This window comes from Saccostrea echinata, unplaced genomic scaffold, assembly GCF_033153115.1.
Source record: "Saccostrea echinata isolate AGI-Se365-2 ecotype Australia unplaced genomic scaffold, CSIRO_AGI_Sech_v1 ptg000006l, whole genome shotgun sequence".
NCBI lineage: Eukaryota > Metazoa > Mollusca > Bivalvia > Ostreida > Ostreidae > Saccostrea > Saccostrea echinata.
The window spans coordinates 7,932,999-7,951,170 of record NW_026889755.1 but is presented as its reverse complement, the minus strand read 5'-3'; the positions used below and the strand labels follow the sequence as shown (position 1 = coordinate 7,951,170).

General features: G+C 33.1%; 1 protein-coding gene across 1 annotated transcript; it reads right to left on the bottom strand.

The window, feature by feature from the left end:
• Positions 1 to 11,864: 11,864 nt before the first annotated feature.
• LOC133180324 (ficolin-2-like) lies at positions 11,865 to 17,966 on the bottom strand. The gene is made up of 6 exons (XM_061314869.1): positions 17,688 to 17,966; positions 17,230 to 17,317; positions 16,636 to 16,775; positions 15,765 to 15,861; positions 14,920 to 15,084; positions 11,865 to 12,329 (listed from the first exon to the last, which is right to left on the bottom strand). Exons 1-6 carry the CDS (start codon positions 17,964 to 17,966, stop codon positions 12,058 to 12,060), a joined length of 1,041 nt encoding a protein of 346 aa, XP_061170853.1. The 3' UTR covers positions 11,865 to 12,057.
• Positions 17,967 to 18,172: the final 206 nt, after the last annotated feature.

Sequence of the window (18,172 nt, the reverse complement as noted above, 5' to 3'; positions counted from 1 at the left end):
GAGAGAGTGGGTGGGGAGAGTGACTGAGTTTGGCATAGTGATAGCAGGTGGAGAGAGAGAGAGAGAGAGTGTGTGTGAGTGCAGTGAATAGGGAGAGAGTGGGAGAGAGAGAGAGAGAAGGAGGGGGAGAATGATAGCGGATGGAGGGGGGATAGTGGTGTTTTAGTTTCATGATAGTTATGTCAGTAGATTTGCATATACAACTGAGCTGATTTTTTAGTTCTACTGGTCAGAGACCAGTAGCCCTTTTCACAAAAAATCTTCAGTTTTTGCATAAGATTTTAACTTAAGAGTCTCTTACGACAAATCTTAAGTGCTTTTCACGAACGCATTCTTAGCAGATTGAACTTAAGATTTTACTTACGACAGACTTCATCCCTAGCAACGACTTCAATATGCTTTATAATCCTTAAATAAGTGGGTGAAAATAAAAATAAAACTTAGTTTTCGTCATCTGTCAGTATAACAAACATTATTGACAACAAATATCGAATGCAATCGTTTGTGAAGCAAAGAAGTTTAGAATCTGACGTCACAATCACAAGTCTGACGTAAAAGTAGGTTATACGAAAATCTTAAGTGAAACTTGCATCGTAAATATTTTGTAGTGTATTTCATTTAATTTTTCGACAAAGATTGTGAAAAAAATATAAAATATCATTGTTATTTGCTTTAAAAAGTTCAATTTAACGTGCATTTGGGTTTTTGAGGTTATATTTTTACAATAAAATCGGTTTTAAAATACTTAAGAGAGGGTTTGGGCTCTCGTAAAGTTACGACAGATATTGCACTTATGACTTTCTTAAGAATTTTTGTGAAAACGGTTTTTATCATAGGTTTTCACTTAAGATAAAAATATGTCGTAAGATTATTTTGTGAAAAGATCCACAGAAGAGCTTATGCGATAGTATGGTGTCCGTCGTCCGTCCGTCTGTCTGTAAACAGTTTTTCAAAACGCTACTCCTCCTACAGTTTTGGTCTGATTTCAATATAACTTGGCACACAAGTAAACTACACTAAGATACATAATTTAGTGCATCGGTTTTTGATTTCGATGGACGGTGTTGCCATGGTTACTAAAAATAGAAATTTCTGTAAGATTCCTTTAAAACGCTACTCCTCCTACAGTTTTGGTCTGATTTCAATATAACTTGGCACACAAGTAGACTACACTAAGATATATAATTTAGTGCATCGGTTTTTAATTTCGATGAACGGTGTTGCCATGGTTACTAAAAATACCAATTTCTGTGAAATTCCTTTTAAACGCTACTCCTCCTACAGTTTTGGTCCGATTTCAATATATCTTGGCACACAAGTAGACTACACTACGATACATAATTTAGTGCATCGGTTTTCAATTTCGATGAACGGTGTTGCCATGGTTACTAAAAATATAAAATTCTGTGAAATTCCTTTAAAACACTACTCCTCCTCCATTTTTCGTTTGATTTCAATATAACTTGGCACACAAGTAGACTGCACTATCATACATAATTTAGTGCATTGGTTTTTGATTTTGATGAACGGTGTTGCCATTGTTACCAAAAATAGAAATGTTTGTGAAATTCCTTTAAAACGCTACTCCTCCTACAGTTTTGGTCTGATTTCAGTATAACTTGGCATACAAGTAGACTACACTAAGATACATAATTTACTTCATCGGTTTTTGATTTCGATGAACGGTGTTGCCATGGTTACTAAAAATAGAAATTTCTGTGAAATTATTTTAAAACGCTACTCCTGCTACAGTTTCAGTCTGCTTTTAATATAATTTGACATACAAGAAGATTATACTAAGATACATAATTTAATGCATCGGTTTTTGAATTCGATGAACAGTGTTGCCATGGTTACTTAAAATAGAAATTTGTGTGAAATTCCCATAAAACGTTACTCCTCCTACAATTTTGGTCTGATTTCAATCTTATTTGGCACACAGTTAGAATACACTACGATACATAATATGCATTTCTGTTTTTTTTTTTATTTCGGTGAATGGTGTTGTCATGGTTACTAAAAATAGAAATTTCCGTGAAACACTTTCAAAACGCTAATCCTCCATTTTTGTTTGATTTCAATATAACTTGGCACAGAAGTAGACTACATTAAGATACATAATTCTATTTATTGTTGCATGTTGCAAAGTTTCAAATCCAAGTGCTAATTTTCTTTTGTTATACGTATAGACCAGTAGAGCTACAGTCTCATCAGAGACTTCTGGTTGTATTTTTGATGTTGTAAACTTTGCTTCTCTGTTATTGGTATTTATTATGACCCGCTTGATATCATACTTGTATATTTCTTCTACTTGTATAAAACAAGATATTTAACTTGAATGTGTTGCAAGTTAACTTGAATGTGTTCATTGTGTTGAAACTTACCAATCAGTTCTCTACATGTTTTCCAGTATCTATATGTAAAGCCGCACAATTAACAAGTTTACAAAAGTAAATTATACAAGTTTGTCGAATTTTGATAATGAGAAATTATGGAGAGATAACCGTGTCACAATTTTTTTTAAAATGTTTTTTTTTTCTAACTTCTTGTTTTTCCAAATTTGTTTCAATAATGTTATTTTTATTTCTCATTTCAATCAAAATCAAAATTTTCCAGTTTTACATCATTTTTGTAATGTCATTTCATATAACGATATTTAACGATTTGTGGGTTCCAGTAAAAGTTCTTCTAAACCTCTTTCTTTACTCCTCACTAAAATATAATCAGCAGTGAAAAAGAAACTTCAGGAGCACTGTGCAACAATATATTCGAGAAATTGGGTAAATCGGATGTGGATAATTAAAAATTCCAAGGAACTTTTGAAAAAATTTAAAATCACAAAACTTTACCAAAATAACATAAAACGTACGTTTTTTTTCAACTCTTTATTCAACCATTCCCAACGATAAATTAAAGTCCAGGCTTTTTGACATTATTGACAGCTGCTTTTTCAATAAAAACGGAACTCGAAAATTTATTTCTCTTATCATTGATCATTTACAAAATTATCTTGTTAAAAAACATTCTGATTGTAAACACAAGTACTCTGAAGTTGATATTAGAAAGATACTTGAGTTTCTGATTAACTATATCTATGTGGTTTTTGGAGATCAGGTCTTCCAGCAATCTGATGGAATTCCCATGGGTACCAATTGCGCCCCGTTCTTAGCAGACTTATTTTTGTATTCATATGAAGCAGAAATTATTCAAACTCTTACACATGTGAAGAAAACACTTGCTGTGGCCATCAACTCGACATTTAAATGTATCGACGACATATAATCAATGAACAATAGTTATTTACATTTATATGTCGACACGATATATCCCAGTGAGCTTGAAATTGAAGATACCACAAAGTCTGACACATCTGTTTCATACTTGGGTATTTTACTAGAAAAAGACGTTAATGGTAACCTAACAACAACGCTTCATGATAAACGTGATGACTTTAACTTTTCAATCGTCAACTTCCCTTACTTATGCAGCAATATACCCTTATCGGCTGCATACAGGGTTTATATCTCTCAGTTGATTCGTTACGCAAGCATGCTCACGAACAATTTCTAAAACGAGGTATGTTATTGACAAACTAGTTGAAACAAGAATATCAACAGTCTCTTTTAAAGTCATCATTTTGTAAGTTCTACGTTCGAACAATGACCTTGTCAGCAAAAAAAATCTATCATTAAACCAAATGCTGACTGACTTTTTTCATACTTATGTTATGCCATTATTTATACACTGAATTGTCGATTGAATTTTCCGTTATTTCCTGATGTGTGTGACCGGTCGGCAGGGAAGCTCATTCCTCCATGGCACGTGATCCCACCCCTGATGTTTAAGAGGTCCTTGTTTGCTCTGCTCCTGATTAGTATTGTTTGAATGGACTTTTGAGCTTGAATACTGTTCTTTATCATCGAAAGACCTTTGACTTTCAATGCCAAAGGAACAGTCACTATCTACATGTATGTTAAAATTTCCAGGTTTGGCACGGCTCCAGAAAGATTGGACAATCGAAGGCTGAGCTCCCATGGCGAACGAAGCTATCTCCCATAGACACTGGGCTACTGTGATCAGTGCCGCAGTTATTAAGAACTAATTTAATTACAATGATATCAATTTTTTTTTAAAAAAGGCACACAATAAATGCGGGTTCGTGACAAAGTTATTGATATTTGGAAAAACAAGAAGTTACAATACAGCTAGAAAATAAAACATTAAAAAATGTGGTAATGATACATACGGAAGCCCTACGAAAGCCATGAAGGGACATGAGGATTCTCAAAAAAGTGTAAAAGTAAACCGAGATCTTGATTTATACAATCCGTTCTCTCGGATTGACAATCTGTTATAACGAATTACTAATTCGTTCTCACAGATTATCAATTCGTTCCCTCAAATTACACAATCCGTTATCTCGGATTGTAATTCGTTCTCTCGGTTTAAATAATTCGTTCCCATGGTTTAATTATTCGTTCTCTCGGATTATCAATTTGTTCCCTCAAATTACACAATCCGTTCGTTCGGAATGTACTTCGTTCTTTGGGTTAAACAATTCGTTCCCACGAAATGTAAATCGTTCCCACAAATTAATCATTTGATTTACAGATCTCCATTTAATTTTATGCGCCATTTTTGCTCTGGTCTTCTGACTATCATCGAAGGCTATAATCGAATACGATAGACGTCGCGCACGATGTTGGTGTCAATTTTGGTAACGTCAAAATGACGTTAGATTACGTGACTTAGAAGCCCATTTAGGACCTATCAAAAATATTTTTGAATTCGATATAACGAATTGTCAAATTTGTTATAACAAATTTAATTCGTTATAACAGTTTCTTTGAATTCGTTATAACAAATTTAATCTGTTATAACAATTTTGTTCAATTCGTTATAACGAATTGAAAAATTTGTTATATCAAATTAAATTCGTTATAACCAATTCTAAAACTTGTTATAACGAATTCAATTCGTTAAAATGAATTCTTTAATTTGTTATAACGAATTAAATTTGTTAGAACGAATTCGACAAATCGTTACATCGAATTCATATATATTTTTCTACAGGCCCTGATTGTTGAATTTGATTAAACGAATTTAATTCGTTGTAAAAATTTTTAGAATTCGTTCAAACGAATTTAATTTGTTATAACAAATTTTAGAACTCGTTTAAACGAATTTAATTTGTTATAACAAATTTTAGAATTTGTTTAAACGAATTTAATTCGTCATAACCAATTTTTGAATTCGTTATAATGAATTCAACAAATTTGTTATAACAGATTAAATTCGTTATAACGAATTCAAATAAACTGTTATAACGAATTAAATTCGTTATAACAAATTCAACAATTTGTTATATCAAATTCAAAAATATTTTTTAATAGGTCCTAAATGGGCTTCCGTAGATACACCTCCATACTTTCTCATTATCAAAATTTGACAAACGTGTAGACTTTACATTTGTAGAATTGTGAATTGTCATTGTGTTTTCTTAAAGAGCTCGGCAATATAGATAGCAGAAAACATGTAGATGGATGAAAGGATAACTTTCAACACATGCAAGTTTAATGTCTTGTTTACTACAAGTAGACAAAGTGCAAAAGTATGATATCAAGCGAAGTTAAATTACGGTAAATTCTGAAGTTGTATGTTCGGAACTACATACTAAAATTAATCGGAATTATCTACTTACATGTGTAGACTATGAACCTGCTATGATTGCAAGTTCGGATTTACAAACTTACAAGACTGGATATTTGAACACGATTACCCTTCATATAGAAATTATTAGAAATAACTACTAGTATCTATCATTACGTATTTCCAACAATCCTCCAAAGAGATTTCTGTCTATCTTTACTGCAATCTTGTCAGTCTACATGATCCACGTGGAATACCAATCCCGATGTATTTTCGTAGTATTTAAATATAAATTTACTAGACTTTGACCCGTGCGTGCACGGGTTGACATTGTTATGAATGCATCCTTGTGCATATCGGACATTTACAAAATAGATACATCGACACATTCATATTGTAAGGTATTTTTGAAATAAACAATGAATGTGAATATAATTCTGGGTTTTTTTTTGTTTTGTTTTTTTTTTTTAAATTGTTGCATAACGGCGTAGCGCAGAATGGGTTTGACCACCAGTTAGCTATAAATCAAGTCTTGAGTTCGAATCACGCCGGAGCTTACATAAATTTCACCTTTCCAAACAAATTTAATGAAAGAAATTATCATAATGGATGTTCATTGAAAATATGACAACAGCAAAGAGTTGAGCACACTGCTGATACATATCAAGCAAAGTAATGAAAATGAAGAAATGTGCTAAGCTGGTATTTTTACACAATCAGTTATTAAACTAAAGGTACCAATTTTAACACTGCAGGTCTCAACTTGTTCAAAATATGACCTCAAAAATAAAAGAGTTAAGCACTGCTAATACATATACTTTATATATACACAGGTAATAAACAGGTATATAATCTGTAAAAGACTGTCTGTTTTGATAAAAATTAATGTAATATCCTTGAATTAGTACATAGAAAAAGTAATAAAAATAGAAGCTTAATTGAGAAAAAATAAAAACAAATTGGTAATCTTCAAGTACCAATGATGTTTAAAATATATAAAACAAAAGACAGTATTCTTCCGATTTATCGGTATTAAAGGCCAAAAATTCGAGTCTATAATTTTTATATAGTAGTTATTGTAATTTTTGGCGGAAAAAGAATGCCTACTTCCCTAAGATGTGATTCTAACTGGAGTTGTAACACCCCCCCCCTTCAATTGCCTTCAAAGAAGCATAAAAGAAAGGAGGGATAAAATAAATCGGGTAGTTACATTGATATTGCTCCTACGATCATGAGCTTTTTGCCTCCGTTGAGATGGCCAGAGATATAAATAACATATAATAAATGTGTCTCCGAGATGGCGAATGATTACCCACGTGGCCACAATATCACATTTGTATGGATATAAACTCAGAAGCGATTACGATAATACAAACATATAGGCGTCAGAAGCAAATTGAAAGTGGGGTGGCTATTTGAAAATGGGGGGGGGGGGCTTAACCAACGAAAAAAGGTAAGCCCCAATTTTCAATGCCTATATTATGTCCCCCCCCCCCCCCCGGTTCCGACGCCTATGACAAATACGTGTAAATTTTCATTGGAAATTTGCTATATATTCTGTTCATATATATTAATGATTTCTTATTAGAGAAATTATACAATAACAAATATATATCTACTTAGTATTTACTTTTGTCTTCTCTGATCTGAACACACTCTCGACCAACGGCTCATACATTCATGTATGAGCGAGAAACGAACGACAACTCTGCAAGGGAGATTGATTTGAATACCGTGATTTAGCGTGAATGTAATGCGCACGCGCAAGATTGTGAAATCCAAAAATTCCAGATGATTTCCGGAATTTTTTGAGGAATTTTCGTTGATTATTAATTAGCGAAGCTTAATTGAGAAAAAATAAAAACAAATTGGTAATCTTCAAGTACCAATGATGTTTAAAATATATCAAACAAAAGACAGCACTCTTCCGATTTATCGGTATTAAAGGCCAAAAATTCGAGTCTATTATTTTAATATAGTAGTATAGATATGGTAAGCGAATATGATAGTTTCAAAGCACTGTATCATAAGCTCAACGTGTTTCCAACAATCCTCCAAAAGAGATTTCAGTTTGTCTTTACTGCGATTGTCATTCTAAATGATCCATATGAGTGGATTGTAATGCTGGTATTTTTCATAATATCAGATGACAAACAGTGCACATGCTAAATAACATAGACTTAACCTCTTAAATGTCAGATATATTCCATATATCGGCACTATGATCTATTTTTGAAAAGTAGGTCAAAGGTCAAGGGTCACGAGGTCAGTAACCTCAAGGGAAGCAAGCAAAAAAACATACCACATACATTGTATATGATGATAGTATAAGGAAGTGGCGTTAAGGAGGGAGAAAGTTCTTTGCTCCCCAACATACATTTGAGAGTATTAAAAAAAATCAGGAGACGCAGTTATCTCTGGGCCTTCGCCGACCCTGCCCAACCCTGGGATTAAAGCGTATTTTATTTCTTAAGGTTTTACAGTAAAACTTATCTAGTCCGGACACTACTGGTTCCATAGAAAATGGCCGGATTAGACAGCTTTCCGGATTAGACAACATTTAAAACGAATGAATTTACTGACATCGTAGTAAGCAAGATTTCGGATTATACATCCGAATTAGACAAGTTTTACTTGTATTATATAATATAGTTAAGAAGTAGGGGGTCAGATTTCTCTGGGGGTCATTTTTCAAAGTGTGTGGAGTCGTAGGATTACCGGCCTGTAAGGGGTTTTTTACGGTCAAAAAATGACCCTACTTGCAGTAGAATATTGGCCGGAAGTCAGTTTTCCACGTAGAAATTTGATCCCCCGGTCAATATTCTACAGGGGTTACTTTTCGTGACGCTTGGCGAAGGAAAAGCCACTACCAATGTTCACAGCGTCTTAGTTTTGAAGCGGAGCCGGACCTTCCGTTCACGAACCAAGGGCCCTACTACATGTACTATGACACCGCGTCCGGTGTGCAATTATGAATAATAATTAAATATCAAACCAGTCCTATAGGATAAAATACTTTACAATATTTATGGAACTAATGGCCCTTCAAGTGTGTGATACTATGTGACAGATGTAGCGTGTTAGTGTAGATTATGATTTACTACAGTGGCTGCAAGCAAAGGCTATCATTGGTGTTCACTGCTGTTCCTTAAGTTTCCGTTAATTGTACATAACAATCTGGTGAACTAAACTGTCTGTTTTCTGCGTTGGTAAGAATTCCCATTTAAGTACCACTTGTGGAATCTTCTTCCACTTCTGTTATTGCAATGACACAAACATTCAGCATTGAAGTTAATACCGGCGTCTCCTCTATGGGGGTTTGATCCCCTAATTAAGGACTTCTATTCCAAGTATTGACATTTCAGATGAAAAATTTTAGAGATATGTGATTATTGTTTATATTTCAATTTAACATTATTGAAAATATTAATGTATAATGGAAAGCAGATTGTGTCAATTAAAAATATATATTGGATGCACAATATATGCATGTCCATGAGAAAGACTTTGGCTTGAATAAACAATTTTAATTAGAGTGTGTCTGCAATTCTTGTTGGACGGACGATATTAACGTTAAAGATAAGTACATGTATCATCATTTTTTTAAAAAAACTTTTTTTTCTAGGTGGAGGGAGGCCAAAAGAATAGATGAAATGCAGACAAAATAAGTTGATGAGCAGAATAAGCTTTGTATGGGAATGGAAAGGTAGGAGGGGAAAGGGGGAGGGGGTAAGCGGCCTTTAAATAAAAGTTCCCAAAACTTACAGCGAAAGACCAAGTTTGTTGTGAATAACATTTCTGAAAAATATTCGTTGTGCCTTAAAACATTAGAGGATTCTAAATTCGGTACACAGAGGCGCTCTAACTAGATTTCAAAAATGTATATAGACATAATTGGTTTGGTTGTTATCATGATTTAATAAATGATATTACACAGATATACCGCTTTATCAGATCAACTTTGATATTTTCTCCTGTTTTTTTTTTACTGTATTAACAGACAAAATCAGTCTTCCTATATCATACGAATTCAATACAAGGGGAAGTGAGTGACAATCGATTTTTTTTTTTAAATTAAAAAACCCCACTTTTTAATTAAATATTGTTAAGTAACAAATTTCTTCGAAATCAATTACAGATACTCAGAGTTATGCGTCTTAGTTAAGTCTCAACGTGTACCAAGTTTTACGGAAACCGGACCAAAACTTGCAGAACAGTAGTGGTTTTGAATTTCACACAGAAACAGTAATCATGGCAACACCGTTCATTGAAATTCAAAAAAAAAATATGTAAAGAACTTTGTGTATTGGTTAAGTTTACTTCTTTGTTTATACATGTACAGTGAACTAGTATCTGCTCAAAACATTAGTAATACAGACTACTTTGATAATATGTATAATGTATGTTTCTTCTTTTAATATTTGACCAAAACTTTTAAGAGGAATAGCGGTTTTAAAGAATTTTATAGAAACAATTACCATTACAAACGACTATGTAAAGAAAGGATTTGATTGAAAACCAATATAGAAGTCTATTTGTGTAAATCGTATAGATATCGAATCCAAACTTTAGAAGTAGTAACGTTTTGATAAAATGAAATTGTGTTTACTTTGTATATCTTCCTTATGTATCACGTGTTTTCTTTTTTACAATCGAGCAAAAAAACTGTAGGAGAAGAAATTCTTTGAAACATTGTTAACAAATACTTAGACAACAACAGACACTGTGTTTGTCTCACATCTTTTTGTCTTCCGCCAGTATTGCTAAAAATTTAAACTTTCTTACTCATCGATCAAAATAAAAGTGTTATGAAATAAACATAGTATTGCATCAAATTTTGAGTTACCACTCTTAGCAAAATCTTATTTCTTTATCAAATGCTTCAAAGTATTAACAAGAGTTATAAAAAAGAAATGAAAAAAGCAATAGAAAACACTCCTGGTCAGTTCAGTTTCTCTTAAAGAAGAACGTTAGAGATATATCTGCCATGCAGGGTCCGTATCAGCCATGTAGGCTACTAGAGCTTTTGTGACGTCAGGCATATCGGATATGCAGGAAACCTGTATTTATTACTATGTATGTAATAAAGCACAGGTTGGTCACATGGTGCCCGAGGTTCAACATGCGTATAATGAAAACCAGAAAAAATATACAATTATCTCTATCCAACTTGATTGATTTATTTTAATAAAATAAAAAAGGTAGAAACATGTACCTGAAAAAGCAGAGGAACAAAATATTCGTTTTGTACATAAAATAATTCAAATCAAGCATACAATTGTTTCCTTTATATATAAAAAATGAAAAAAAATATTTTGTTAATCCATTCAATGCAGCACTGATTTACAGTCGTAAATATAGATATTCACTGACATTTCTACATGTATGTGAGAGTGAAAACTGTCTAATCCGACAGCTGTTTAGTCTGTTTCACTGTAAATTCTGACCTTTATTTTCACTCCCATTTTTCTAGTTTCAGTGTCCTTAACCCTGTATAATTTGACATCCTGTCTATTCCGACACAAAATTTGTCTCCCAATGCAAGTCGGATTTGACAGGTTTCACTGTACTATGCATAAAATAACATTTCTCCTAAAACTTTATAATTATATATCACTCCTATGTAAAATAAACTTGTACGTGGGTTTATAAATATACATGGCAATATTAATGTTTCTACATGTATTACATGAATTTATTATTTCCCGATCATGACAAGGAGCACACGGGAGGTGTGACCGGTCGGCAGGGGATGCTCACTCCTCCATGGCACCTGATCCCACCTCTGATGTTTGGAGGTCCGTGTTTGCTCTGCTCCTATTTTGTATTGTTTAATGGACTTTTGAGCTTGAATACTGTTTGTTATCTCCATATATTTCATGCAAACTGACGACTTTAGAAATTACTTGTGAACTAGACCATAAAACTTAGATAAGCTCCCTTTTGATCTCAGACTCACTTGAACAAAAGGAAAGTATTGAAGTGGAAAGTGACTAAGCTCATACTTGATCTTGGCTTAGTTTTATGGCCACGGATTCTAATATGTAAATGTGAAATTAAGGTCCAGTAAGTATACATAAAATCTTAAACATGTATATCGAGAACTCATAAAATACACGTAAGCTGATGTTTCTTTAGATTTCCAAATTAAAAGACACTCTGGAAATGTGAATAAAAATTGTCGACTAAAAAAGCTGATAATTTATCTGCTTTGAAGAAGTAACTTACTTGTATGTATACATTTTGAAACTGATCCTGCCCATAAAAATTAAATTTGCATCCTTTCCCAGGAAATCCAATAAAAAAAACTGACCATTTATAAGTAGACAATTTCACTCAGAGTTTTTCATTATAGTGCCACCGGTATGTTTTATAATTAAGCTTTGTGGTATTTGTGTTAACGTTTTTTTACCCAACCCGTCTGACCATCAACTGCATGAATTTAAGTGAGTAAAAGTATGTACGCCAAGGCCGGTACACGATGCCCTGAGCATAAATGGTTGTATTTCCTGCTAGGTATAATCCGTTTGGATTAGAACAATGACAGGAATTATGCCACCAACCGGATTTGAACAGGATTGCACAGTTTCCACCGGATCGTAAATCGTTGTCCTGATCCATTGTGGTGAACTTCGTGTTGTTGATTCTGGTAGCAGACGTTCCGATTGTAAAGCAATCAGCTATGAATGAATTGTTCATTGATTATGTAAAGTTGAAATATTTCAAATTCAACACTTTTAAGAGACATAAGTTATAGTTACACTATAGATATTAATTGGTTAGCTGTAAATACACTCACAGTTTTTCATTCACGAGGGGCGGAGCCCCGAGTGAATAAAAACTGTGAGTGTATTTACAGCTAACCAATTAATATCTATTGTGTAAGTTACTTGTACCAGAGGACCAATGAGAGAAAAGCGAGTTGATAAATGGCACCGCCTACTACGAGGTGTCAAGACACGGTCCGGAGTCTGTATAAATAGCTGTCTCCATCTGCAAGGATCATACTTTACTGCGGCACTGCTACTACAAGTTGTTGATAAAAAAATCGGAACTGGTACGTGTGAAGATATTGTACCTTTGAAATGTTGAAGACGCAGAAAACATGATTTTTGTCAGGTACAGGTATAGGGGTAGCGATTGTAGGCTTTTATGTTCAAGCCGTCAACTCTGAAAGAAAGGTTATCTTTCTAGATCGTTTTTTTTTTGAAAAAAGGGGGGATGGATATGGGAAACATCGGCATTGAACTTTTTCTTTATGGCAATCGGCGTACAGAAAAAAATGAAATGATTTGTGACATTTTAATGAAAGTTTGAAATGGTATTGGAAGTAAAAAAAATGCGGGACTTCTGATGTGAAATTGCTATATGTATTTGGAGACGGGAAAGAAAATGACGAGAATTCGAGATAGGACGTATCATTTACTTATTAAGGATACGCGGAGAAAACATACAGAACCATTTATGAAGCGGACACCGACAAGCTTAATAATGTTAGTATTTTTGAAATTTAAAATGTTGACTTAATTCATTCATCAGCCATTGCCTTGGTCTTGAAATTGACATCATTCATTCATTAGTCAAGGTCTTGACACAGTATGGTTTGATGCCAAAAGGTGGGCGTGACTTAAAAAAAACTGTGATTCTTCTGGCAAATACACCACAGCAACATGAAAGCAAAATCTAAATTTACCGCCAGTCCTATGGTACAAATGATTAAAGATCATGCGTTCTTTTACGATATTCATTCATAAATCATAAGAAGGATAAAATATTAGTATAGGGTAGTTTTGACGAACTCATTTACACTGAAATCAAGCAGAAAAAGCTTCGGTAGACCGAAAATTTTGATACAATTTCAAAAAAGATAATCACAACATATTTTAGAACTTTCATGCTCCAAGGTTGTTGACGTGTTTTACGCTAGAAATAAAAGTATAAGTGTTTGACATGGGCGATATCAACGATGCGGTTAATATATTATCCAGCACTTATTTTTATGTCCACTTTTTCAATTTCTATGCGCCCGAGTACTATGAGGAGAAAGGGGTGAAGCAATGTGTTTGTCTGGCTTAGACAAGCATTTCTTTTCTTGAACCTTGAATTTCGTGAAATTTAAAACTTTGAAGAACTGAAGAAAATTCAAATTCGCATTTATCATGCATAAGTTCAAAATTTTCCTGTTTTTGCGTCAGCGTGTCTCTTTGATGGAAACATGGAACTCATCAAACTGAATGATCACATATTTATCATTATGTATTTTTTAATATGCTACGGTGTATATATATATATATTTCTATTCGTTCCTATTTCAAAACGTACACAAGAGCAATAAGTAAGTATACCATATACATGTAATATGCACAGTACATTGAAGCGTATTCTAATTTACTTAAATAGAAAATTCAAATGTTTGCTAGAGATAATGATTGAGTAACATCATGCACTATACACTATACCAGCACTACAGGTTCTAAAAAAACAAAATACTTGCAAATACATTTGAAAATATACAATATGGACTCCTTTGGCAATGAATATGGTTTGATATTCACCATAAATATATCAATATTGACCTCAGCTTTGCCAATGACGTCACTGAGAGAGCAATTAAAACGTTGATTCAACCTGGATATTAGAGGGTATTTTCTTTTTTACTTAAAATAACGTTAAAAGAAGAAATTGGATTCCATTTTTATTCAATAATTAACCCATATTTTTCCTGAATAATATACTTCAGTGTATCAGTTCTAAATCTGATAGTACGATGCTTTGCCGATTTCCATATGCTATGGGAGATAACTCTGCGTCAATATTTCACGAAATAGATAATTTAAAAAAAATATATAATTAAGCTCCTTTACCCACTAAATTTATTTTTTAAAATGAAAGGAGAAGTATTTCAGGATTTATTTCTGAATAAATCACAAATCTATTGATAAAGTATTCGGATTCACAGGTCTTTGTCTCCGACCTGCAATCAATGGTTATTTAGGGAAATTCAACAGCACAAAACATAACGATATAATTTTAATTAATAGGCTAATGATTTTCAAACAAAACTTCAGTTACACTAGTCCATAAGGACAACACAACAATCACATCATTTTCCGGGAAAAATCCAATTGTCACATTGGATTTTTTTTCTAATATTGGTTGATTTTCTGTTGGACTGTCTTTGAATGATTTATGAATTCTACAGTCATCTGAACATTTTCATTCTACTAAAAACTGGGGTTTCTTTAAGAACAACAAAACAAAATCACATACCTACGTCCCCAGAATATCCAGATAGTGAAATGGCGTATTTTGAGGCTTCGTCACCAAGAGTCATACTGGAGTATTTGATATAACGTGTTTGGTTGTCGAAGTCGCCCATGTCCATTCTCATTTCGTAAGAACCTTGACTCAGTAGACGAGACAGCTTCTCGTTGCCTACAAAAATTAATCGAAGTCTATATCGCTACCTTTGCAGTAAATCGTAAATGAACAAATTCGTCAAATCTTGTTTCTTTATGACTTTCTAAGCACTTTTAAAATTGAACATTGTATATTAATTTGTATTGTTTAATTAAAACGTGTTATGAAAATTGAATTGTAATTAATAGTTTTGAAGTTAGTGGTTCTGACCGAACTTTTTCTTAAAAGCTGACGAGTGACATACCTTAAATTTTGCTTTTAAAAGCATTTGTATGATATTCTGTTTACAAATCGCTTTCTTTTGTACTTTTCTTATTTATAAAGGTAGTATTCCATTTAATATCAGAATGGATTTTCAAAGATGCTGTTAGAAAAAAACATTATATACCTACCTACCTACCCAACTTGAGATTGTAGGGTCGGGTTAGGTGAAACAAAGATATTTTTAATTTCGGACCGGCGATCCGTGTCTATATATTCAGTACAGTATATCATAAGGAAATAAAAGTTATTGAATGTCTGATCAGTCAGTAGACAGAATATTTATCCCTCGGTGCTGAGAACAGCTCAATTAGTTTTGTTGCCCTCGGCCTTTGGCGGTTTGGCTCATTACCTCATTGGTATCCTTTGCTCTATGTCCGTCTTTGTATTGAATTCAATGAGCTAAATTTATCAATTTAATTATAAATTTTTACCTAGCCAAAACTCTCCTGTCTGCTTTCCAAAGCCATTTCGGTATTCATTCCAGGTGCGATTGAAATCTTCAGACCCATCCATTCGACGCTGAAATACCTGAATACGTGTATGTAACTTAAGAAAACGCATTCAATAGAAAAATAGTGCATGATTAAATTAAAACACTATTGGGATATACATGTACAAACACATTGGCTATTTGACCAATATCTACATGTATAAACCCGATAGATCTGATAGATGAAAAGTTCTATCTAATCACATTTATGATTTATATCTTAACAGTGAAATATCAAATACAGTGATTGATGATAAAACTGCGTATAAACTAAAGTTTCATCAGTAATAATACATAAGATAAAAATTCCAAAATGTAGATATATCAAAATCGAGGCCACATGCACTACAAATTGTTAAAAGGACAGATTAAGCATATTGTACCGTACGGTTGGTTGCTCAATGAAGAGGATGCGAGTTCGACATTTAATATACATGACCTACGTCTTTAAAGTAAGTTCTCTTGCAAAAAAAAAAAAAAAAAAAAGGCATTGGAAGGTACATTTTGAAAGTGTCAGGACCTTTCCAGATAAAATTCTAAAGACTCTAGGAAACCTCAGCACTGGTATGATAAAGAACCAACACTGTATGGGCATAACTCAAAAAAAAAAAAAAAAAAAAAAAAAAAAAAAAAAAGTCAGGCATTTTACCAATAACTGCTGATGATTTAACATGTCATTGAGATCTAAGCAACACGAAATTAATTTATCAACATTCAATTTAACCAGTCTGTAACACATTTCACATAAATCACACTGACTCTTTCAATTCGTGCTTTTGATTTCTAAAAGTTGTAGGAATAAAGATATTTACTGTCCACCCTCCACCATCAGCCTCCATTTCACAAAATACAGTCACGTGACCCAGGGCTGGGATTCTTATTCTATATAATCCACTAGGTAAATATGGTGATAACCCAAGTATTGTAATGCAGTCTTGTGGATCATAATTTTCTGAAAAACATTGTTATCACTATGTATAATTTACAAGTTAATCAGAAATGTCTTTTAAGAAATGTTGGTAATCACACATAGGCATAAAACAAGTAAAAAATGCATAATCTAACAATGTCTCATTGTAAAATTTGTATTAATCGCTTATGGCATGAAAGTAGCCTTAGCTCTCCTGCTCAAGCAATGAAAGTGTAAATATGAACCAGGAAAGAAAAATCTCTCTCAAGCTTGTCAGAAAATTTGAGTTTTGCTTCAGGATTAGAGCCAATTACCAAATGAACAATCTATTTCTGAACGATATATATTTATAAATATTTATTTACCAAGTTACATTCAGTATTTTTTTTTAAATTTAGTATTAATAACCCAATGGGTTTTCATACACAACTGTTGATCAATATTGAAACAGAAAAAATTAGTTTCCCTTCAAAATTACTAATAAATATTGACTTACCTTTGATACAGTATGTCTTATTACTTAATAGCGTGATGCATTTTTCACCATGCGAGCAGGATAGGCATTCTGTTCTATTAACTGTATGCTGAAAAAAATCTCTCATTTCTTTTGGAATTGATTTCAAATGGCATTTTAAATGACACGTTAAAAGATATTTTGAAACACATATCTGGACTTTGAATACAGAAGGGCTTGCGCCAAATTTTAATGAACAAAACAAGTATGCTTCTATATACAATGTATAAAATTCACTACTAAAGTCGAAGTATTTAGAACAACGCAAGCATTCCGAGGATAAAACTCTTCCATTCAGTCGTCAGAAAGTAACTTAAAGATTGCTGAAAGGTGACTGGATGGCAGAACTTTGCAATTCAGTCGCCTTTTGCGACTTTTATTACCATTCAGTTGACTGAAAGGTGCAGTCTTATCCTGTGATGTACTTTTGAAATACTTACTTGATTAAGTGGGACTCTAATATAATCCCCGGAATATTCGGTTTTATCAATAGACGAAACAATTTCACAAAGTAGGTGTATTTTCTTGTAGTTGACACCTTTACACACAGTAGGCCTGGTTAAACATTCATTAATGCATTGCCTCTGTCCCATAGTACCAAAGAATCGAATAATTGGCCCAATATATCTCTCTCCTGATATATGTATATGTTGAAATGTGTTTCCTTCACAATATATTAAAACAATGGCTTGTAGAAGGATGACAGAAGCAAGTTCCATCATTAGAAAATCCTTCCTTCAAATCCTGTCACTATTGCTATTCAATTAATAAAACTCCAAACGACTTTCATTCCGAACTACATAATCACTACCATGATAAATTTGTTAAGATAACATGAAAGAAAATTGATGGACTGAATAATTGATAGAAACTTTCATGCCTAGAATTATTGGTTCTTGGGTAGGGAAGTTGCCATTGATGAAAT

What these genes read in the sequence shown, in the direction of transcription:
- LOC133180324 (XM_061314869.1), bottom strand. Translation starts at nt 17,966, where the DNA reads ATGGAACTTGCTTCTGTCATCCTTCTACAAGCCATTGTTTTAATATAT. An exon ending in TAAGACATACTGTATCAAAG is followed by an intron (nt 16,776 to 17,229) that starts GTAAGTCAATAT and finishes AATGTTTTTCAG; the next exon opens with AAAATTATGATCCACAAGAC. An exon ending in TGGATATTCTGGGGACGTAG is followed by an intron (nt 12,330 to 14,919) that starts GTATGTGATTTT and finishes ATTCATTCATAG; the next exon opens with CTGATTGCTTTACAATCGGA.